The sequence below is a fragment of the Erpetoichthys calabaricus genome, chromosome 13 (genome assembly GCF_900747795.2).
Source record: "Erpetoichthys calabaricus chromosome 13, fErpCal1.3, whole genome shotgun sequence".
NCBI lineage: Eukaryota > Metazoa > Chordata > Cladistia > Polypteriformes > Polypteridae > Erpetoichthys > Erpetoichthys calabaricus.
The window spans coordinates 120,502,660-120,527,030 of record NC_041406.2 but is presented as its reverse complement, the minus strand read 5'-3'; the positions used below and the strand labels follow the sequence as shown (position 1 = coordinate 120,527,030).

The following is a 24,371-nucleotide window of genomic DNA, read 5'->3' as shown; positions in this document are numbered from 1 at the left end:
ATGGGTTGCCCCTGTCCCCAGATGAGTGGTGTGAAGTGGGACTGGAAGTGTGTATCTAAAGATATAGTGATGAAGCAGCCAGTAGCACAAGGATCCACAGAAGACCTGAGCAGTGTTGAGGAGCAGCTGATGAAGGAGTTAGTGAGTTCAACTGCAGAAGAAACCAGTGTTGCACAGAGTGATAAGACCATTCCTCCATCTCACAAAACCCAGATCATTACATTGGTGACAAAGGTATGATAAGAACCGATTAATGACACGAATTAACACAAATGCTGGTGTACCTCTTGATTACACTTATGAAGACTCACTTCAGGTTGGGGAGAACAAATTGCCTCGCATTCCATGGCTATCCTAGAGGATAGCCATTGTGTTACCCTTAAGGACGAGGGTTTTGAAAGGACAGTGTAGAATTCTTAGAATGAACCTAAAAAGGGCATGCACCTCATTTGGTTGAGCACTGTCAGAAGGAGTGAGGCCGCTTCCAAGAGAGTGGAGAGAAGGAGCCCAAAAACAGCACTTTAAAAATCACGTCAGACATGTCTCATGCTGCAAAAGTCCATTATTCTGTGTGTGTGTAAATCTCACATTTGGACCCTAGCCTTAGATGGCACAAGGAGCTGGGGGTAGGGGTGATAGATGGGTGCCACTGTCTCTGAGCGGTGTTAGGAAGGGCTGCTGATGTGTATTTGCGGGAACAGAGACAGCAACTGGAAGCACATGGAGCTTCAGAAGACTTTAGCAACATTGAGGAGTTGCCAGGAAAGATGGTAGCAGGTCTAACCACAGAGACACTAACAATCATTATAGTGGCTAGCTAACACCACAGTTACACAGAATGCAAAGTCTGTTCCATCATTTCTCACCTCCACTGGTTACTACAGTATTGTGCCTTGTGCAGGGTGTTTTCATTTTGTGCTAAGTGCTGCTGAGAGAGGCTCTACACTCCTGGAATTTTAAATATTATTTGGGCTTGAGAATATATATATATATATATATATATATGTAGTGGAGAATAAAGACAGGCAGACACCAAATGTCCAAAAACACACGTTTATTTGTTCCCTTGCTTTTATAGCACCACACAATGCCTTAAACAGCCACAATTACTCAGTCCCTTCTTTTCTCTCAAATCTTCTGCCACCTTCACTCCTCTACACACAAGCTCCGCCCTCTCCCACCCAACTCTGGCTCGACTAGTAGAATGAGGCAGCCCCTTTGATAATGCCCCGGATGTGCTCCAGGTGCTTCATGACGATCTTCCAGCAGCACTTCTGAGTGTGGCGGAAGTGCTGCAATCCAGGGCTCCACAGTTCTCCAGGTGCCCCCAGGTTGTGGCCACGGGCCCCAACAGGGTTGAGCTTTTAAGCTGCAATCCCGTAGTCTCAATGCAGACCAGGGTGGCTGCCCTCTCGTGGTCCAGGGGAGGTATTGTCCCTCTCCTGGTCCTTCCAGGTGTCCCGGCTGGGCAGGATCCCCACATATAAACTGTATATGTGTATGTATGTGTGTACTTCCAAAATAAGTGTAAGGCTACAAAAGTTTTATCAATGACTTTAACAAGAACTACCCAGCTAATTTGGCTGTGTCTCCAGGATTCTCTGCAGTCACAGACTTATTTGTGCAAGTTTTGTTTGTCTTGAAAGCCTAAACTAATGTATTCCTATTATATTTTCCCTTGAAAAGCAAAGAGAAAAAAATGTAATTGATTGTTCTGTGTGTCTTTAAAAAAAAAGTTAACTTCCATGATATGCAGTCATTTGTAATAAGTATTAAGCCTCTATCCCTTTTGACATAAATAACTGTTAAAAAAGTGCTGCCCAATTTTAAACCATTTCAAAAATTAAATTCCTAACTGAAGTGTCAACAATTTGTAAGAATCCAAACATGGCTGTTTAGTTGTTCATATACTGTAGCTTAACTCTGTCCGTGTCCTTTTTACTGTTAGTTTACTATCATCTGCAGCCTTGGGCACTCATTCAATTCTCTGTTATGGACTTTCTCAAGTCATGCTTTTTGTTGCTGTTCTTTGTTTTATGACAGTGTCTTCAAATTTGCTGTTTCTTGCTTTCATTTTTCCATTTGTCAGTAACCTTTGTCTGTTTGGTGGCCATGCTCCAGCTTATGTCTTTTTTTTTGTTGCATGTTATAATCCATTCACTTCATTCATGTGCTTCATAAATGTATGTATAAATAATACATTAACAAACAAATATTTCTATGGGAATATGTATTTTCATGATTTTCATTTCATACATAAAATTGTTGTAAACTCTGAACAGTTGGATGACTGCTCTGGACAACAAGTTTCCAGTATGCAAGAAATGTTAAAATGGGTGAGAGAACCTTTCCTCCATCGTAATCCCAGCACATGTATTATTGATAAAACACTCTTTCATAGGAAGACCTAATCAAATAAATAATTAATCATAGCCACATTTTTTTTAATGCTTAATAATTGTCTTGAATATCAGGCACATTATGCATAACAAATACCATTAGCACTTTTGATTACAAAGATTTTCTTCAAAGTACAATACCTTTATGTGTTTGAATATATTCATTAAAAATTAACAACTTATTTGTGTTCTAGGTACTAGCTGTTTTGCTGCCCAATATAGTTATTTTCATCCCTGTATTGGAGAAAGCAAGAGTTTAACACAAATATATAAATAAAATGCTTTCATAAAAATTCAGGTGAAATCAAGAATTGTGCAATTATTTGAAAACCAGTTCAATATTATAATGTTAACTTTACTTCTTCTTCTTCTTTCGGCTGCTCCCGTTAGGAGTTGCCACAGCGGATCATCTCTGCATCTTGTTCTGTTACACCCATCACCTGCATGTCCTCTCTCACCACATCCATAAACCTTCACTTAGGCCTTCCTCTTTTCCTCTTCCCTGGCAGCTCTATCCTTAGCATCCTTCTCCCAGTATACCCAGCATCTCTCCTCTGCACATGTCCAAACCAACGCAATCTTGCCTCTCTGACTTTGTCTCCCAACCGTCCAATCTGAGCTGACCCTCTAATGTACTCATTTCTAATCCTATCCATCCTCGTCACACCCAGTGCAAATCTCAACATCTTTAACTCTGCTACCTCCAGCTCTGTCTCCTGTTTTCTGGTCAGTGCCACCGTCTCCAACCCATATAACATAGCTGGTCTCACTACCGTCCTGTAGACCCTCCCTTTCACTCTTGCTGATACCCGTCTGTCACAGATTACTCCTGACACTCTTCTCTGCCCATTCCACCCTGCCTGCACTCTCTTTTTCATCTCTCTTCCACAATCGCCATTACTTTGTACTGTTGATTCCAAGTATTTAAACTCATCCACCTTTTCCAGCTCTACTTCTTGCATCCCCACCATTCCACTGACCTCCCCCTCATTTACACACATGTATTCTGTTTTGTTCTTACTGACCTTCATTCCTCTCCTCTCTAGAGCATATCTCCACCTCTCCAGGGTCTCCTCAACCTGCTCCCTACTCACACTACAGATCACAATGTCATCAGCAAACATCATAGTTCATGGGGACTCCTGTCTAATCTCATCTGTCAACCTGTCCATCACCATTGCAAATAAGAAAGGGCTCAGAGCCGATCCCTGATGTAATCGCACCTCCACCTTGAATGCATCTGTCACTCCTAATGCAGATCTCACCAGTCACACTTCCCTTGTACATATCCTGAACAAGTCTTACATACTTCTCTGCCACTCCCGACTTCCTCATACAATACCACAACTCCTCTCGAGGCACCCTGTCATATGCTTTCTCCAGGGCCACAAAGACACAATGCAACTCCTTCTGGCCTTCTCTATACTTCTCCATCAACACCCACAGAGTAAACATCGCATCGGTGGTGCTCTTTCTTGGCAGGAAACCATACTGCTGCTCAGTTATCATCACCTCACTTCTTAACCTAGCTTCCACTACTCTTTCCCATAACTTCATGCTGTGGCTCATCAATTTTATCCCCCTGTAGTTACTACAGTCCTGCACATCCCCCTTATTCTTAAATATTGGCACCAGTACACTTCTTCTCCACTCCTCAGGCATCCTCTCACTTTCCAAGATTCCATTAAACAATCTGGTTAAAAACTCCACTGCCATCTCTCCTAAACACCTACATGCTTCCACAAGTATGTCATCTGGACCTTCCCATTCTTTATCCTCTTCATAGTTTTCCTTACTTCCTCCTTGCTAATCCGTTGCAATTCCTGATTCACTATCTCCTCATCATCCAACCTTCTCTCTACCTCATTTTCTTCATTCAAAAGCCTCTCAAAGTACTCTTTCCATCTGCTCAACAAACTCTCCTCACTTGTGAGTATGCTTCCATCTTTATCCTTTATCACCCTAACCTGCTGCACATCTTTCCCAGCTCGGTCCCTCTGTCTAGCCAATCGGTACAGGTCCTTTTCTCCCTCCTTAGTGTCCAACCTCTCATACAACTCATCATACGCCTTTTCTTTAGCCTTCACCACCTCTGTCTTCACCTTGCGACTTATCTCCTTGTACTCTTATCTACTTTCTGCATCTCTCTGACTATCCCACTTCTTCTTTGTCATCCTCTTCCTCTGTGTACTCTCCTGTACTTCCCCATTCTACCACCAGGTTTCCTTTTCCTCCTTCCTCTGTCCAGATGTCATGCCAAGCACCCTTCTTGCTGTCACCCTTACTACATCTGCTGTAGTTTTCCAACTGTCTGGTAAGTCTTCACTACCACCCAGTGCCTGTCTCACCTTCTCCCTAAACTCAACCTTGCAGTCTTCCTGTTTCAATTTCCACCATTTGATCCTTAGCTCTGCCCTCACTCTTTTCCTCTTCTTGATCTCCAACATCATCCATCCTATGCTGCTTAACTACACTTTCCCCTGCCATCACTTTGCAATCTTCAATCTCCTTCAGATTGACTCTTCTGCATAGGATGTAATCTACCTGTGTCCATCTTCCTCCACTCTTGTACGTCACCCTATGTTCCTCCCTCTTCTTAAAATATGTATTCAACACAGCCATGTCCATCCTTTTGGCAAAATGCACTATCCTCTGACCTTTTTCATTCCTCTCCTTGACACCATATCTACCCATCACCTCCTCGTCTCCTCTGTTCTCTTCACCAACATGTCCATTAAAAGCTGCTCCAATCACCACTTTCTGTCCCTTGGGTACACTGTTCATCACTTCATCCAACTCACTCCAAAAATCTTCTTTCTTATCCATTGTACACCCAACTTGTGGGGCATATGCACTAACAACATTCATCATCACACCTCCAATTTCCAGCTTCATAATTATTACTCTGTCTGACACTCTTTTCACCTCCAAAACACTCTTGACATACTGTTCCTTCAGAATAATCCCTTCCCCATTTCTCCTCCTATCCACACCATGATAGAAGAATTTGAATCCACCTCCAATCCACCTGGCCTTACTCCCGTTCCATTTAGTCTCTTGCATGCACAATATACTGTATCAGTCTTCCTTCTCTCCATCATATCTGCTAACTCTCTCCCCTTACCAGTCATACTGCCAACATTCAAATTTCCTACCCTCAGTTCCACTGTTTAATTTTAGAGAAAAGCCAAAAGTCATAAGGGGCTAGATCCATGGAATAAGGTGGGGACGCTATGAGCCTGATTTCAGAAGTGCTGATGAAAAGGATGCTCTTCATTGCCCAGTATGGTGGTGCATTGTCTTGGTGGAGGAAGAATGACCTGAGCATCTTCAGTGGGCAATTGCGTTGAACTGTGCTGAGACTTTCAAAAATTCTTTTAGGCACTTCTTCTAAATCGCTGTCCTTTTTCAAGTGGGATGACTGCCACAATTCCATTCATTGAGAAGAAAATTGCAAACATCACCTTGATGTGAGATTTGAGATGCTGTGTTTTCACCGGTGGCATCTGTCCTTTCCTGGACCAAACCATGGTTTGTTGCTTGGTTTCAGGGTAAATTTTGTAAAACCAAGCTTTGTCACCAGTGATGATTGACGTGAGCTTTACTGAATGTTTCTGCTCAAAATCCACGAGGAATCATTTTGTTAAACTCCACACAGGGCCATTTCTGTTTCGTCGACAGCAAACGTGATGACACGTTTTTGCTCTTCATAAAACTTCACTTTGGATCGTGGATCACCTCTACTCACATGTTGTTTTCTCATCACAATGACTTTCTCTGTGGATGAAATGTTTTGAACTGCTCATTGAACCACTGAAGTACTGTACATGCCACAAAAGTAAGAACACAATCCAGCAACATGAAAGCCCATTTTAAACAGACTTTTGGACCTCCCTTTATTTTGGATCTGCTCCTTTAAATAATTTATAATGTCACTATTCTCATATTCTATGTTCTTCGTGGTTGCAGCCATTTTGTCGAGTTTTGTTGCTGACAACAGTCTTGTTACCGGAGGTCATGGCAAGTGACATCATTAATAGTGCCTGTATTTAAGATGCCACTGTGGTTCTTTCCATGTCCAACTTCTGAATAGTAAAAACAATTCTTATCATGAGTTAATGGGTGTATTGCAAGTACCTTGTACTTTACTGGATTCTTTTGCACATTTTATATTGGGTTTTGTCTAACAGCAAAATGGTCTTTTTGTAATGACTTTCAGTTGCCTCTGTTTTTTGAGTATTTTATATTTCATCTTCTGGTCCTTTATATGCTCTTGTGACCTGCCATTTAATTTTCCACTTTGGTAGAACAGTCATCTGTGCAAAAACATGCACCTTTTTTGAACTAACATCTCTGTTTCACACTGCAAAAACATAATTGAATAAATGACTAATGCAAATAGACTGTAGCCAAGACCCCTAAACCATCAAGCAACTTTTCCAAATGAAATAAAAAAGTTATTCATTGCTTTATAACAAAGCTGTTCTATCATGTTCTATGTTGTTCTATGCAAATACTCAAAATGGTGATTTCCCAATTGGGAAACAATAAAATACTATACATTGTAACACAAGACAATCACCTCTTCTGCTTTCAAACTTCAAAGGCAAAAATAAAACATTTAATGTCAATGTTTAATAATAGTACTAATAATTCATTACATTTATATAGCGCTTTTCTCAGTACTCAAAGCGCTATCCACACAGGGAGGAACCGGGAAGCGAACCCACAATCGTCCACAGTCTCCTTACTGCAAAGCAGCAGCACTACCGCTGAACCTGGGATCGATGCCAGGTTTGTGTGAGTGTCCTCTGAAGACTTTGATTTTTTTTCTCCTAGTCTGATTGGCGACACTAAACTAGAGTGGTGAATTTAAATGCACTTGAATACATTTGTGTGCCACATTTCCAGTGGTCTGGTAACTTCTTCTGCCTACTGCTGCCAGAAAGAACACAGCAATGCACTGGAAAAAGTACTTTCCAAAAAATATAAAATATATGACACATCTTAAAGAATAAGCAAATATTTATAAGTTAGGGTTGAAACTTCTAAATTAAAATATAAACCTGATGAGCACTTGTAATCCTGCTGTTTTAATTTGATTGCATTTTGAATTCATGAAGGCCAAATGCAATGTTTTTAAAAGATTCAAAAATGGCTATTACAGTATTCATTTTCATACAACTTTTAGACATTGCCACATAAATATATAAATATTACTTGCAATTAGGGATTTAGACTTATTAGATGTTTATATATGTGTCTATCCATTGGACTATATTCTGAACCAGAGGGCCAGTGCCTGTCCCAGTAACATTTCCAGCTGTTGGAAGTGACTATGGGAAGGGGCTCAAAGATGCCAGATTGAGCCAGTTTGAGACATTGCCTTAGTTTACCTGAGGTTACCAAAATGGAGTTCTAGTCCAAAGGGATTCCAGAATCTGTTTCTGATGGAGCATAAAGCCACCTCACAGCTAGGGGTCTAGTGTGTTTGAAGACAGGAGGTGAGTTAGGACAATTTCTCAGTGGGTGGGAAGAAGAGAGGCTAGATCAGCAATAGAGAGACCTTGTTGTTTTGTTTTAGGTGGGTAATTGGAGGCCATCCCACCTGGTAAATATTGGCCCAAAAGTTCTAGCTGGTCTATTGTTATCATTTATTTATTTAATGTTTTTGAATGCTGTATTTACCTATCCCTTGAGTTTATTTGGGCTTAATAAATAACCTCTTTTAATATTTTTACTTTCATCGCATTCTCCTAGATTCAGATATGTTACAAGAGAGCCCCTATACTTTATAAAATGTAACCAACATTTTGTAACCAGGATTGCTGCAGGGCAACTGATGGAACGGTCCTTACGGATAACACTGCAGTTGTGACCCGCTGAGCTGGCTACTTTGAGCAGTTGTTCAAAGCTGACCCTCCGGCTAGGATGTTGGATTTCTCTGGGTCCACGGTGCTTGAGGCTGATCCTCCAATCAGCTGTGAACCCCCCAATCTCACTGAGATTGCACAGGTGGTGAACCATCTGAGGGGGGGAAAGGCTGCAGGGATCTGTAGTATCCGGTGTGAACTCCAGGCTGGTGGTAAGGCTGTCCTCCTGGCATTGCAAGGATTCTTTGCTTCCATTTGGGAGACTGGCATCATCCCAACTGACTGGAAAACGGAACTTTTCGTCCCTATCTGGAAAGGGAAGGATGATCGCCTGGACTGCAGCAACTACAGGGAGATAACACTGCTCTCGGTGCCGCGTAAGGTCCTTGCTACAGTCGTCCTCAATAGGATCCGTGATCACTTGCTCACCTACCAGCGACCGGAACACCCTAGTTTTATGCCTAAGAAGTCTACCATCGACCGCATCCTGGCACTGAGGGTTCTCATGGTGCACAAACACGAATATCTGCAAAGTTACTTTGCAGCCTTTGTTGATTTTCGCAAAGCGTTCGACTCAGTTTATCGAGCTGCCCTGTGGGACATCCTGAGGATTCGCAGAATCCCCTTGAGGGGGACTGCTGTGCAGAGTGGAGGCAGGACCTCTGCATTTTTCCCAGTTAATTTTGGGGTTTGTTAGGGGTGTGTTCTTGCTCCTACTCTGTTCAATGCTTGTATAGACTGGGTGTTGGGCAAGGTCGTGGGGTCCAGCGGCTGTGGGGCATTTGTTGGTGAAGAAAGGTTCACGGATCTTGATTTTGCTGACGATGCTGTGATCGTCGTGGAGTCAATGGAGGCTCTGATTGGGGCGCTCGAGAGACTGAGCAAGGAATCTGGGCTTGCGAGTGTACTGGATAAAAACCAAGATCCAGGCCTTTAATGACCTCTTAGGCACAGCTATCAGAAGTGTGTCTGTTTGCGGAGAGTGTTGGCCTTGTTGAGAGGTTTACTTACCTTGGCAGTGGCATTCATGTCTCTGGTGACTCTTCCTATGAAGTCAGTAGACAGATTGGGAGAGTTTGGGGGGTCATGAGGTCGCTGGAAAGAGGTGTGTGGTGCTCTCAATATTTATGCAAAAGAACGAAGGTCCAAGTCTTTATAGTCCTGGTGCTTCCTGCCTTGCTATATGGTTACGAGACATGGATGCTATCCAGTGACCTGAGATGAAGACTGGACTCCTTTGGTACTGTGTCTCTCCGGAAAATTCTTGGGTACTGTTGGTTTGACTTTGTGTCGAATGAGCGGTTGCTCATGGAGTCCCGAGTGAGGCACATTACCTGCATTGTGAGGGAGCATCAATTACGGTACTACGACCATGTGGCGCGTTTCTCAGAGGGTGATCCAGCTCGTAAGATCCTCATTGTTGGGGACCCGAGCGGCTGGACCAGACCAAGGGGTCGCCTACGTAACACCTGGCTGCAGCAGATAGAGGGTCATTTCCGGAGGGTGGGACTGGACCACGTGTCTGCCTGGGGGGTTGCAAACCAGGATCCCGAGTTGTTTTGTTGTGTAGTGGGTGCGGCAATGCACTGTACCAGTGCATGCTCCCCAACTTGATTTGACTTGATTGTTGCATTGGCTTAAGTTTATTGTTTGTTAATTTTATTATTTTGTTGTTTTTTAAATACAATTCTGTATATATCTATTTCCTGCGGTGGGTTGGCACCCTGCCCAGGATTGGTTCCCTGCCTTGTGCCCTGTGTTGGCTGGGATTGGCTCCAGCAGACCCCCGTGACCCTGTGTTCGGATTCAGCGGGTTGGAAAATGGATGGATGGATATATCTATTTCTATATCCTAACTACAGGGTCACGGGGGTCTGCCAATCCCAGCCAACACAGGGCGCAAGGCAGGAAACAAACCACCGCAGGGCACACACACACACACCATAAGCACACACTAGGGACAATTTAGGATCGCCAGTTCACCTAGTCTTTGGACTGTAGGAGGAAACTGGAGTACCCGGAGGAAACCCACGCAGACAAGGGGAGAACATGCAAACTCCACGCAGGGAGGACCCGGGAAGTGAACCCGGGTCTCCTAACTGCGAGGCAGCAGCGCTACCCACTGCACCACCGTGCCTCCCATTCTGTATATTATGTTATGAATTAAGTTTTTGTTTTGTCTATGTTATATTTTGCTTAATATGATTTTCAGTTATGTTGTTTAGTACAGTAATTGTCATTTTCTATTATATTAAATATCAAGATGTTAGCTTTTTATGTCATTTCCCTGTCTCCTCTATGTTGAACCACAGGAGGTAGGGCCAACTGATTATGCAATTTGGGGTAGCAGTCCAAGTTTTAATTTAAACAAGAGTCCCAGTCACTCTGAAGCTTCAGAATTTTGTTCTCACTAGTTTTCTGCTTCTGTGCATTTTTGTACTTTCTGTATGGATTTTCTGGCTTTGGATAACTACTTCATTTTCAGGTACTATTTTTGTGGACTTTGGACTGGATTCATTTGATTTAGGTGTCTGTTCTTTGGCCAAAACATATCTGTGTGCTCTTTTAACTAAGAAACTTTTTTATCCTTTCGGACCAGTGGTTTCTTGGTTACTTCCACTCCTCTTTTAAGGTTACTTATTGATATTTAGAAGCTTTAGCTCCATTTTTGGACCTGTTCATGCAGAAAGCCTGCTATCTGAGCTGGTGTTAGGTTGTCTTGTGGTGAAGCCTTTTCAGTAGGCCCAGACTAGGAAAGAGGGCAGATCTTATTCTTTTGTGATGCTGATCCCCTTTTGTGTTTACTTGAATTGGATTAAGTGGTTTGAGAATGTAAATTCACGTTAGGTTATACTATAATCAACTTACAAAGATCTGGGTCACAGAACAAAAAATGAGTCACCCCAGGCTAAATCTTATATAGTAGCGCATATCTCTTCCATGAGAACAAAGAGCAGCTGCAATTTAGTCTGGCATGGATGATACCAGTTTGTGTATGTAAGCAGCATCAATTTTCATCCTCTCTTTCAGCTGTGCAATGGGTGACACCTCAGCACAACACTAGTTTGAATGGAATAGAACAGTGTAAGATTTTTTATTATGGCTGGAGTGCCAATCCTGACACCAAGCTTCAAATTTTCCCTGCAAGTTTGAGGATCTGCAGATCCTGAGGTGGGTGGCCATGTGGTGGGTGCAGCAATGTGAGTATCAGCACATGCTCCCAACCTTCTCCTCCTTCTTCTCCTCTTCTTTCAGCACCAAATCCCACAGTTAGGGCAGACTGGTCAGATGGCACCAATGGCATTTTACTTGATGCTCCAAATAGTTTAGGAGATTTTCTATTGGATTTAAAACTGGGGATTTTGTGGGCCAGTTAAAATACAGGAATGCTTCAGAATGTTCTTCATGATAGTTGCCATCTTGGAAGATAGGGGTAGCCATTCTGTGTTTACTCTGGAGATGAAACACAAAAGGTAACACATGAACACTTAGTTGTCCAGAAACCCAATATAGACATTCTGGTTCAAGTGCATTGTCATTTCAATCAAAAGACTGATTTTCTCATAATTGAAATACCCCCAGATCATCAAAGAGCCACTCTTCACTCGAACAGCACCTTGCACACAGTCCTTATGGAAGGCTGTATAAGGTTTACGATGTACCCGTCACCTCGCATCATTTGAGTACAAGCACATCAGACCAGATAACACATTTCCAGATGTCAGCAGTCCAGTGTTTGTAGTTCCATGTCTACTGTAACCATGCAGTTTTGTGAATAGCTTTTAGCAAAGGCCTCTTTCATGGTACTCTGCTCCAGATATCCATGGTAAGCAACTCCCTTCTGAGGACTAATTTGAAAATGGCTCGTTGCCCGCATTGACTATCTGCAACAACTCTTGAGTTGTGGCATAGCAGTTTGCTGTCACAGTGGTGGTTCCAACCATTCATGCCTATTGTGCATCCCATTTTGAACTAAACACACATGGCACACCATTACTCAATGTTACTCTGTGAACTTCTTAGCACAGCTATTAGCAGTACAGTTCTCATACTGGGGTGTCCTCTGTTGATGTCTGAAGTATGTCTCATCTCTTACACAGTGATTAATTTTTTGTCTGGTGAGCTTAGGTTCATACAATAATCTTGTCACCAAGATTTGCATATGACCAGGCTAGGCTGTTTACTTATGTCAGCTACTAATGCTTATATTTTACTGTCTGAAAATGAATTTTGTCTACAGTTGCTAAGATTTAATGTTTTTCTGCAATATTTTTTAAAGCCTTAAGGTTTTCAGAAGTGGAGTCTGTGTTTTGTTGCATCTTGCATGTACTAATTAGTTTGCCTTTCTTTTCTGCTGTAGGTGCCAAAAATCTGATCAGCAAACTACTGGTGGTCAACCCACAGGAGCGCCACACTGCCCAGCAAGTTCTGCAGCACCCATGGGTGCAGATGATAGGCAAAGTGAATGAGCGCAACCTACAGAGAGAAGTAACTACAAATATTGAGAGACATTTTGGGACACGGCGGAGACGCCTTGGAGACCTAAGTGCTAACACTAATGAGCAGTTGGAAGAGATAGGCACAGGGGAGATCAAGAGTTGACCTCAACTTTATGATTTAAATTATACTCTGCCTAGTGCAGGTTTCAAAAATGTATTTGCCTTGACTTCCAGAGAGTTCAGAAGCCATTGTGCAGTGATGTCTATTAAAATGCTTTGTCCCTCGCTTTTCTCTGAAAATTCTTGGTGAACACAAATACAGTAGTTGTGGGATGTGTGGCGGCTGCTGCTCTCTTCTCTGTGAATAAAGAGCCAATGCTTTCCTGCTGAGCCTTACAGATTCTAGTCTACATTACCTTCAGTTCACTTGCACTTTAACTCTTCTCGCCTGACTGCACAGAATTCTGACAGAAGAAACAGATGTGAGTGAATGCTGTGAACTTTGGGCAAGAATTAAATGTGTAGTATGAAAAGTGACCTTCTATTGGAGTTCTTTATGAAATAATGTCATATTTCTGTGTGTTTAAGTAGTGCTGTGCATATTAACGAGTTTAAATCGTGCTGTATATTATCTTCTTGTCTTTAAACCCATTTAGACAGCAGTATAGGTGTTAGACACTGGCTTAAGATGGAACTGGCAATAGATTCTGGGAAATACTGAGAATGAGACTGAGTGTACAAGTACAGGATTTGTTATATTCTCTCTGGGGAGATAGCACATAGGTGCCATCTTACCAGCTCTATTAAAACACTGGGTCACTTATCAGCATTATATTTTATACATACTTCAGTCATACAGCTGGAAAAATTATTTAATGATTAGTACAGTAATTGTGTTTGCTTTTGTGCTGCATGCTTTGCCAATCCAGTTAGGCTTAATATTTAAAGGAGCTTGTTTTATTCTTTATATCTCCCTTATATTCATTTGACTTACTGTACATTATTTTGGTTCTAGGTTCAAACTCCAGTCTTGACCTGTGTGTAGTTTTCATGTTCTCCTTGTGTATTTCAGGGTTTTACTCTGATTTTCCACCAAAATGCCAAAGATTTTCTTGTTAAGTTATCTGGTGACTCTAAATTATATCTGTACAACCAAGACTAAGTGTGCTCGCTTATGCTCTGGCACCATGTCCAGGGCAGGTTTCTGTCTTGTGCTCAACCTCTGGCCACCATAAGCCTTAACTGGATTAAGTAGGTCTGATAAGGGCTTGGGTTGGTAGGGGGCATTTTATGCTGATTAAAGTTTTTGTAGAATTTGAACCCACATCTTACTGGTTATCAGTGACCTATCATATTATAACATCGACTTTCAGAAAGGAACATGACATACAGACCATGATCCCAGGCAATCTTGGTAGATCCTTGCTCAAGATGGGGGCATCCTTGTGATGGTAGTAGAACTGATCTTTTGAGGAACCAGCAACGTCCGGTATTTAGCCACATATAACACAGTATAGAGCTGACAGGTGCAGTGCTAAAAGATTCGTAACGTTAAAAGAATTCCCATAAGACACTTAATATTAGTGCATCATTCCGGTAAATATTAGATTTTTAGATTTTATGTAATGCCTTCACTTACTGGCTTGGTGGAGTCCTCTTTTAATGATTGGCAGGAGATCTGTACTTTTTCTGTAAGTGATTATATGGAACCATCCCTGAATAGGAGAAAGAGGAGGAGCTGGTAATGGTCCATCACTCTAAAACAGACAGTTTGGAGGCTAGTTGAGAGGTCCTGTCCCTTACTAGCCACGTTAGTGGTCAGTTGATGGGCAGTTGTTATTCTGCACGTGCGTGCACGTGCGTGCGTTGTATTCCCTTTATGCTGCTAAAAGCTGGCAAGCAGCTGATTTCGCCACAGTCATGAGTAATGAAACAGGAAAGGGGGAAAGCAGTTGCAGTGCGGGGATGGTAGTAGTTTTATCTTATTTGTTTGTGGAGTTTATGTTTTAGTGTTTGGTAAGAGTTTAGAAATAATCCTTGGGGATATGTGAAATGGATGGAAGATAATTAAAATGTAGGAACAAAGTGAGGATAAGGGGTTGGATCTGTCCTCTATCAGAATGGTATGAGCCCATTGCCCTAAGGTAATTGGTCTAAAATGTTTAAAAGGCCTCCATACTACTAGTTCAAGAAGGTCAGTGAGGAGGATAGGTGTCGCTATTGTGCGTATTGCAAAGATTCTCTCCCTAGCCACCCAAAACCCCAACCCATGCCGTTGGCTGTCTTAAAGTTATTTTTTCAATCATTTTAAGCAAGGGGGTCGTCAAGATTTTGGGAGAGCTTCAGCACTAGGGTGAGAGATTTTGGCTACTACAAAGCCCTTGGATTGCTTTGGACTGTGTACATTTTATGAGCCCTTGCCTATTTTGCTTGATTGTTGCGTATTATTTTTATGGATTGCTCACTTCTTCAAGACACCTTTTTTTCTTTTTTTTCTCTTACGGATTTTTTTTCTTTATCTCACCAACAAATACTGAAATAGGATTTTCCCTGCAATAAATACTGGTGACTTTGATTTCAAAATACTTTTTGCTTTATTTGTGTTTTGGAGCACCTTGAGTGCCATCCGGCTATGAACTACTAGCATGCACTGACTTAATACAGTGTATCATGACAATCCTGTGGTGCTACACTATGCTGAAATGCAGTTTAAAGGCCTCCATGACTACATATCTATCCTTACCTTTTCTCATTTCCTTTTCTTCTTCATCTTCAGTACCTTTGGACATGTAACACAGGCAGGAGGCACAGACGTGGTCCATCAGGCAAGTGGTTCAAGTAGAGAGAAACCCTTCTTAACCACCTCAAGATTGTGCTGTCATGGTATCCCTCTCAAGATCCAAAGCAGAAGGCAATGAGCTTGGGTTTACTGACATGTCCATGAAAACAAGTGTTTCTCAATGCTGAGAGTGCATACTCTAGGGGAAACTAAAGAGCCCTATGGTGAGTCTGCCCAGTTGCCCTATCCTCTGAGGTCTGCATTCCTAGCTGTGTAGCTGTGATTGTTGGTAAGCAGTTATACCAGAGTTTAAATTCCACCAACCATACTGCTGCCTTTAAGAAAATATCACTAGTATATATACTCTATCTAAGTCTGAAACAATGAAAGGCAGTAGAGTAGCGGATAAATAGCAAACAGATTAACACAGCATTCAATGAAGGACCTGGGTTTGAATTGCACTTCAACCATACTGGCTTATTCAACAAAAAATTGTTAAATAAAAAAAAAACGTCTATGTCTATTTAAGACAATGTAGCTAAGCTATTAATTGTAATAAACAGTTTATATGTACAGTAATGGAAGGGTTAAAAATATGTATATATAATATATTCATTTCAATTAAAAGTGTCGTACTGCCCATTTCTTCAATTCTGAACTGGCAGACTGCGTGCTTCACTGATTTGTTATCCTAAACGTTAGAGTAATGTTATGTCATATTGTGCATTTCCTGAATGGATATGAATAAAGACATTTTCTTCATATTATTTTTTGGTTAAATAAAGAACTTTAATTGCATTTTTTTGAAAGGAGCAAATAAGCATAAGGCACAATTAAGCATCACACTTAAACAAATGGCCCATGCCAGTGGACTAGGCAGAAATTATAAGAAATAATAATGCATTTTAATAATGAAGCACCTTTCAGAGCAATTCATAAATATTCAGAAGGGTCCAATAAGAGTAAAAGAATAATAATAATGAAAACATAGTCCTGAATAAGCCAGTGTTAGAATATATCTATAAACATTTGGAAAGGTTTATATATTCCAGTTGTCTTGAAGCTCAATGAAAATGCAACCCAATGCAAGATAAGGTGGGCTTGGAAAATGGGTGGATAGATGAGTTTATGTACTTTGTATATAATAAATGTGACTATGTTATGTATTAGAAATGTTTACTGTCATATCATATTTATAGGTAGTATATACAAATATGGTATAATAATATGTATAATTTAAAATAATAATAAATGAATATATACAAATTCTGTGAAATAATTGGATTAAATTAGGAAAAATGTTATAATTTATAACAAATGCTACTTGCAAAAATAAATCAAATTAAGATAAACTGTACATACAGAACATAAATATTTGTAAATAAACTAAATTTAAAAATGTATATGCTATAGTTAGCATATTTACTGAATATACACATTCACTGTATAAAATAAGTTTATAATCATATGTTTAATCATAAATTTAATATTTCAGTGATCCTTTATCATGCCCAATTTGTTTATATGCTGTTCTGTTTTGCTGCGGTGGGTTGGCACCCTGCCCAGGATTGTTTCCTGCCTTGTGCCCTGTGTTGGCTGGGATTGGCTCCAGCAGACCCCCGTGACCCTGTGTTCGGATTCAGCGGGTTAGAAAATGGATGGATGGATGTTCTGTTTTGTATACAATTATAAACATTTAATTTAAAAAGTGTGGGCGAGAGGGAGCTGTGGATGGTCAGGGAGGCCTGGTCAGCACAGTCCAATGTGTTATTGCATCCACACACAAGCCGTCTTAGAGTTCTCCAGGGTACAGTAATGCTGATGCTGTTCTGAGGTTTCTCAAGTAAGGAAGACAGAGGTTTTGAGGTAAAGTAGTGAAACTCACTAATCGTGATGAGTCACTAATTGTGGGACTATGGGATGGTGACATGGTAACGTCTAAGAATTTCACTGCACTCCATGACAATAATGACCTTATAAGCCTATAAAAAATAACTGCATTCAGTATGGGGTAATGATTTTAAGTTTTTTTTTTAAGTTTTTTTTTTTTTAATTTAAGTTTACAAACAAGCAAATAAATAACAAGAGTAAGCAGTATGACAACATTGAACAAACATCATGGAAGTGGTAGGCCTAAATATAGAAATACATAAAGGACAACACTAAGCTTAAAACTGACAGAAGTAATGTGTGACCACAACCAGCAACATGGGATTTGTGAGTTAGTTATTGGTAGAGATACGAGATGTGTTTGGCCCAGTCTTTCAGTTATTTGCAGTTATACACACTGTGATTGACTTGATCATTCAAATCTTGATAGAGATTATGGGCTGTTACTGGCCCAGACTTTCAATTCTTGGCTACAGTATGTGTTATAATTAAATCCTTCAGTTCTTAGTAGAGATACGGGTCATGACTGGCTCCATCTTTCATTTCTTGTCTGTGGAAATGAGGTGTGATTTGCCTGAATATTCAATTCTTGAATGACTTCACTGGCTGCTACCAAAAATTGCCTTTACTTCTGATTGCTCATGGGCACAGTGTTTTCTACTTTAATAGGAGATGGCCATTTGGGACAGTCATTTATGAGATGACATATTTCCTCCTTTGTTCATGGTACTTTCATTCATGGCTCTCTGTGGCTGAGCAGTAATTCTTCTGTATTCTTTCAATTGTCTCTCTTGCTGCCATATATAGAGCATTCAGCAGCATCACAAGCTTGCATCAGGTGACACCAAAAGATGGGGTGACTATCTATAAAATGTTTGTACAGTGTTTTGTGCTGAAATCAAAGGAGGAAGCCCAGCTTGGTGAGAATGGTCCAGTGACCACAGGCTGAATTCTCTAAGGCACAGGTGTCGGACTCCGGTCCTCGAGGGCTGCAGTGGCTGCATGTTTTCATTCTAACCATATTCTTCATTAGTGAGCTGTTTTTACTGCTAATTAACTTCTTTTGCTTTAGTTTTAATTAACTTGGCTCAGGCCCCTTAATTGTCTTTTTTTCCTTAATTAGTAGCCAAACAATAATGAGACATCAAACAAGCCACCATATGACCAGCTCACCTGTGCCCATCACACAATATCTGAAAATAAAGAAAGGTGAAGGTCTCAGTAAGGTTGATCTCTCAGGTCACCAAAACATTTTGACGGTGTTCTTAGAAAAAAACAGAAAAATCGACAAATTTGGAAGTATCTGCTGTGGCAGAATGGGAGCAGCAACAAGCCATTGAATTAAATAACGGGCTTAATTAACAGCAAGAAGCAGCTTCTCATTAAGAAACTGTTTGAAGTGAAATTGGTTGGAGTTTGAAATCCTAGTTTAGCTGGTCATCTGTTGGCTTGTTTAATGTCTCATTTCTGTTTGGCTGCCATTTAATTAAGAAACAAATCAATTCAGAGGACTGAATCCTTAAAAACCGGGTTATTGAAATGAAGGGAAAAGGAGTTAATTAGCAGTGAAAACTGCTCACTGATTAGGAAAAGGGTTAGAATGAAAACCTGTAGCCACTGCGGCCCTCCAGGCCTTGAGTTCGACACCCCTGCTAAGGGGTGAAACAATTGAATGCCGGCACAACATGAATAGTGGGAATTACCAAGTTTCATTACACAGCTTAAAGTATGATCAGCTTTTCGTTAAGGAGCTCTATTCATCAAGTCACCCAGGGGCCTTGGTTGCTGCACTAAGTGATACCAACCCCATTGACGCCACTGACTGTAATAAAAGACCCTGAAGAAGCTTTCTAAAGCCTGAGACCTCCCCACTTTTCATACAGCAGCAGTTCTATGAAAATGCCATTTTCTTAACACTTGTTTAAGATGCACTTCTCTTAAGAGAAAGAAACACTCCATCGAAAATGTTATGGGAAGGAGTCCCTGGATAATCTTATTAATTGTCTGGGGTCCTCCAGCTGCTAATACAATATAATTTCTACAAGAAGACTGACGCCTTAATGACATTTGCAAAAGAATAAACTTCTGTTAGGGAGCAGAGACCCTCCCAATGTCAGCACTGGAGGGACTGGGCCTTATAAAGTAGAGGCTGGTATCTACTGTCTTGCAGTATTTCTGAAACTTTCTCGGCTTGTTACACAGCATTGCGTCACCACCAACTAATGGCTTTGTTTTCCTATCTGAGCATGAAAATATTTAGAAGTCCTTGTAGCAGTTGAGAAGTCATGTATGTGCAGAGTCCATAAACTTCTCTCTGAGGTGCCTTGCTGCCAACTTGACTGTGCTGGAGTAGTATTTTTACACACAGAATCAATTAGACCAATCTAATTAGCCTTATTAGTTGCCACTTTCAGTTCAAGAAGGATGCTGTATAAAATGCAGACTGACTAACCCCTGGGTCAGCTAGTGCTTTAGAGTGAGCAGTACCCCCTCCTGGCATTCCTTCTATGTGGAGTGGCACTGTGTTCTCCGTGTTCATGTAGGGTTCTCCTGCAGTCCAGAGTAGTTCAATAAAGTGGGAGCTTTAAGTTACCCCAGCATGATTCTACCTTATATGGAGTGATGCCCCTTGCACCACGAGCCTTACGAGTTCCTGCCTTACACCAATTACTGTCAGGATAAACTGTGGCTTCATGTGACCCTGACCAGGTAAAGGCATTTTAAAAAATGCATGGGATGACAGACTGCACGTCAGTGTGGCCTTCAGCGGGTTGGCTGTTAACTCAAGTCTGTTCATCATATTCTTGATAAAGCCGCTGAGTTATGAATTATTTATACCAACATTAATCAGGGCAACACTCTGCACACATTGCTTCAGCACTGTATGTCTGGGCAAACACGCACATTGAAGAAGACTTTCAAGACTGTGCAAAAAAAATAAAGAGACTTGGTTGTTTCATCATAACCCAGACATCTATAACACCCCAAGTGTGTTTTACAGGAGGCCATAAAAATAGCCGCTGATCCCAAGCTGAGGATCACTCTGAGCAGGGCCTGGGGAATCTGACAAATGACAGAGCTGCTGTTTCCAGTGCACCTCTTCTTGTACTTCACCAAACCTGCTTTATACCAAGACTGCTGGGACTCAGTGTCTCTGGATCCTGCCCTGTTCTGGCAGAAAGGCAGCACTGCAGAATTGTGGCTACATAAGTGGAACAATTTGGTGGGTTAGTCATATTCTGGTCTGAGGTCAGTAGCAGTTTTAGCTAGTTTGACACAGGGTGCCACCTCATTTACATTTCATGGGAGCCTCTCTATATGCGAAGAGAAGCTCAGCAGATTTCTACGTGCTTTCACAGGGAATATTGTGAACAGGCTCATTAAAAAAGCAAATGAGATTAGTAAAGTAATAAATTCTTCAAAATGTCCCCTCTGAGAGCAATCTTTCTGTACAGATTGCCGACAAGAAGCATTTCTGCATTTAGCAGCAAAGACAAATGTACTGGTCGTGAAATGAATTTCATCTGTTCTATAAACATTCAGGTTGTCTCTCCAGCAGCCCATCTAGAAATGAATGAAGAATTGATTGGCTCCAGCCTACGACCAATCAGTCAACTTCCCACTGAAGGTTAAGAGTATAGTCATAGTGAAAGGTAAGAGGAAATGTTTAGTAAAGTCACCTCTCCCAGATTTCAGCCAGAACTGGCTGAACTGTGGAGCCCAGAAATCACCAGGAACCCTGAAAACATTGAAAAGCCAAAATGTAGTTCAGCCAGGTAAGTCTAATCAAAGCAAAAATAGAATATTTTATTCTTAATAATCTACATGAAGCTACAACAATGTAAACAGAGAGACAGTTACCATAAATGAGAATTTGCTGCCAATTGTCTGCCTGTCACATAAATCCTACAGCTGACAAGAAACAAAACAAAATCTGGGCTCAGTTTCAAAAGATCAAGGGCCATAAGTTCACATAATGATGCCACTGAATTAGAGGGTGAGTTGAGGGAATTCTCACACAAACATTAAAGTAATGATGTGATTGATTTCAAATGGACAAAATAGAAATGGAAATGTGGGGAAATGCATTTCTCACCCCCCCCCCCCACCAAAGACTCAATTAGGTGGTTGACTGTTTGTTTGGCACAGAAGGACTAGATATTTCTGGAGCTGCTCAACTCGGCTCCATCAAAGAGCTGAATTGAGACTCAAGGAACTCCAATAATGGGAACATAAAGCCTTCAATGGAGCTTACTACACATACCATGATAAGGAAAATCCCCCTTAAATGAAAGGATGATGATATGAGGGGCCCCAAATCCATCCATCCATCCATTTTCTAACCCGCTGAATCCAAACACAGGGTCACGGGGGTCTGCTGGAGCCAATCCCAGCCAACACAGGGCACAAGGCAGGAAACAATCCTGGGCAGGGTGCCAACCCACCGCAGGACACACACAAACACACCCACACACCAAGCACACACTAGGGCCAATTTAGAATCGCCAATCCACCTAACCTGCATGTCTTTGGACTGTGGGAGGAAACCGGAGCGCCCGGAGGAAACCCACGCAGACATGGGGAGAACATGCAAACTCCACGCAGGGAGGACCCGGGAAGCGAACCCGGGTCTCCTAACTGCGAGGCAGCAGCGCTACCACTGCGCCACCATGCCGCCCCGGGGCCCCAAATGAATTTATGAATTGTAGCTTTCCTCTGTTCCATCATGCAGATGTAGTGGTGTAATGAAATCATTCAGATGACCCCACTTAAGGTGGTACAATGAGATAAAGGATTCCAGAAGTGAAAATCTAAGGGTTTGATGCCAGATTCCTGATTTTAGTTTCAAATGGCAGGGAGTGCACAACAGAAGAAAAGTCATTCCAAGCTTCAGTCTGAGTGCAAAGAATTTCAAGCGGTAGAGAAGAAGCTTCAACAGACCCTTGCATGCAAAAAGAAGCTTGAAGATGAGAAAGCATTTTGCAAATTGTTCAATATGCTTCTATTGCACAAGTTTCTATTGCTTTTTCTGAGCCAGTGGCAGCATGTCATTTTGGTCTTGTTTGTTTTACCCCAGCTCTGAACCACAAAGCAGAACAACTGCAGCATTGTCAGGCACAAAGGAACCACTAGCAGTTCACCTGCATTTTTCCAGTCTGATCCACCCAGCTCTCCTATCATCTTTTGCCAGCTGTCAAGATGTACATGTTAATAGCAACTCTATTGTCAGAAGCTTGAGCCTTCAACTTGAAATTGCAAATCGTCTTGTATCCTGATTGCAACCTGCTTGCCTTCCAGAGATGTTATGGACATTGCAAGGAAAGCCTCATCAGTTTGTGAGAATCATTAAACTAGATAATAATAAATAATTACTTCCAGTATCATTGGTCAAAAGTGCTGAGGAAGGACTTTGTGTCACTAGTTTAAGCTTTTCAGGACCTCAACCACTAAAGCATTCATCTCAGGACTGCTGCTGAGAAGATACAATGAGGGTTACAGCAGACTTCTATCTCTAAACAACCAGCAGAGGTCCTTCTGTGAGGTACATATTGGCTTTATCAAAAACTGGGTCCTCTTCTGGGAGAAACCACTTCTACAGACAGGATGGATTGCACCACAGCAGATTTGGTTCTAGGGTCCTCTCTCCAAACATTGACAGAGTAATACAGCTTTTCTGTCTACCTTCCATTATACATATATAATACTAGTCATGACTTTGCATTAAAATGAAGTTATGCAGTTGTGATGGTGTGACATGAATATATATGTTCATCTGTCCATTGAGACAGGATGACCTGAAGTACTCCACTAATGGAGAAGTCATTCAGTGGCTGATCCCCTTATTTTCCATCGAGAGTGTGCTCACGTACAGACTGTGTGTGTGGTACGGCAGCTGCACTTCCTCAAAAAGGAAAGCGCTCCATAGGGTCGTCAGGACAGCAGAGAGAACAATTAGTTGTACCCTCCCCACTCTGGAACAAATCTACATCTCCCGATGCCTCAAAAAAGCAATAGACATTTCACAGGATTCATCACATCCCGGTCATTGCCTCTTCCATCTTTTGCCATCGGGCAAGAGATACAGAGCAATGAAAACCAGGACAAACCGCCTTAAAAACTGTTTTTATCCAAAAGCAATCATGGCCCAGAACTCAGAATAAAACTGCTCCATATCATTATCCCAATGTGCAATATAGACCTTAAGTCAACCAGTGCAATTTGTATATATAACAAGTGCAATTTGTATATTTTGTAAAGTACTTTTATTGCTATTCAGTTTGTTATTATTTTCTCTCTTCTTGTCTTTTTAATTCTTATGCCTCACACTGAGTCGACTGCACCTTCAATTTCATCGTTCCTTTGTAAAAGTGACAATGACAATAAATATCTATCTGTCTATTTAAGGGAATGATGCAAAGGGCTGCTTAATGTATTTATGAGTGACTACTATTCCCTCATTACCTTGTTGGTAAATCCTTCAAATTGAACCAGGATGACAGGAAGGTCTCCAACATTGGGGATTTAAGGAATTCTCATAGACTCTTAATGGAATAGCATAATGAAGAATAAATTAGGCCCTCTTCAGTTGAAATTAAGAGGTAATGAACCCATGATTTTCTTGCTGAAAGGCAGCAGCAATACCACTGCACCACCTGCATAATTAAATTTAGCCCAATTGAAAAATTTAGACATGAATTTGCACCCTAGGAACCACTATCTCTTATATATATTTCTCTTCTGGTTCATCCTGCTTCCACTTCAAAACCGGTCCCACCCACATGCAGACGACACGTCATTTCTCGATTCCTATTCATCCTCTTCCAAACCCTTCCCCACGTTGCCTGCAGCCTCCCATACACCTTGCTATTTTTGTTATACTGCGACGGTTATTTCCTAAGCCTTTGTTATAAAATGAACAACAGTATCTTCTCTGTCGACGGGTTTTTGTACAACGTCATCTCTATTCCGGGATCAGGCAACTGCCTGTTCC

The 24,371-nt window shown here is 41.4% G+C and overlaps 1 protein-coding gene across 1 annotated transcript in view; it reads left to right on the top strand.

The window, feature by feature from the left end:
- dclk3 (doublecortin-like kinase 3) overlaps positions 1 to 13,101 on the top strand; it is a 35,092-nt gene extending 21,991 nt beyond the window's left edge. The window contains exon 5 of the mRNA XM_051935695.1: positions 12,633 to 13,101. Within this exon, the coding sequence (XP_051791655.1) occupies positions 12,633 to 12,874 (242 nt within the window). The 3' untranslated portion in view covers positions 12,875 to 13,101. The remainder of the gene's footprint in view (positions 1 to 12,632) is intronic.
- Positions 13,102 to 24,371: the final 11,270 nt, after the last annotated feature.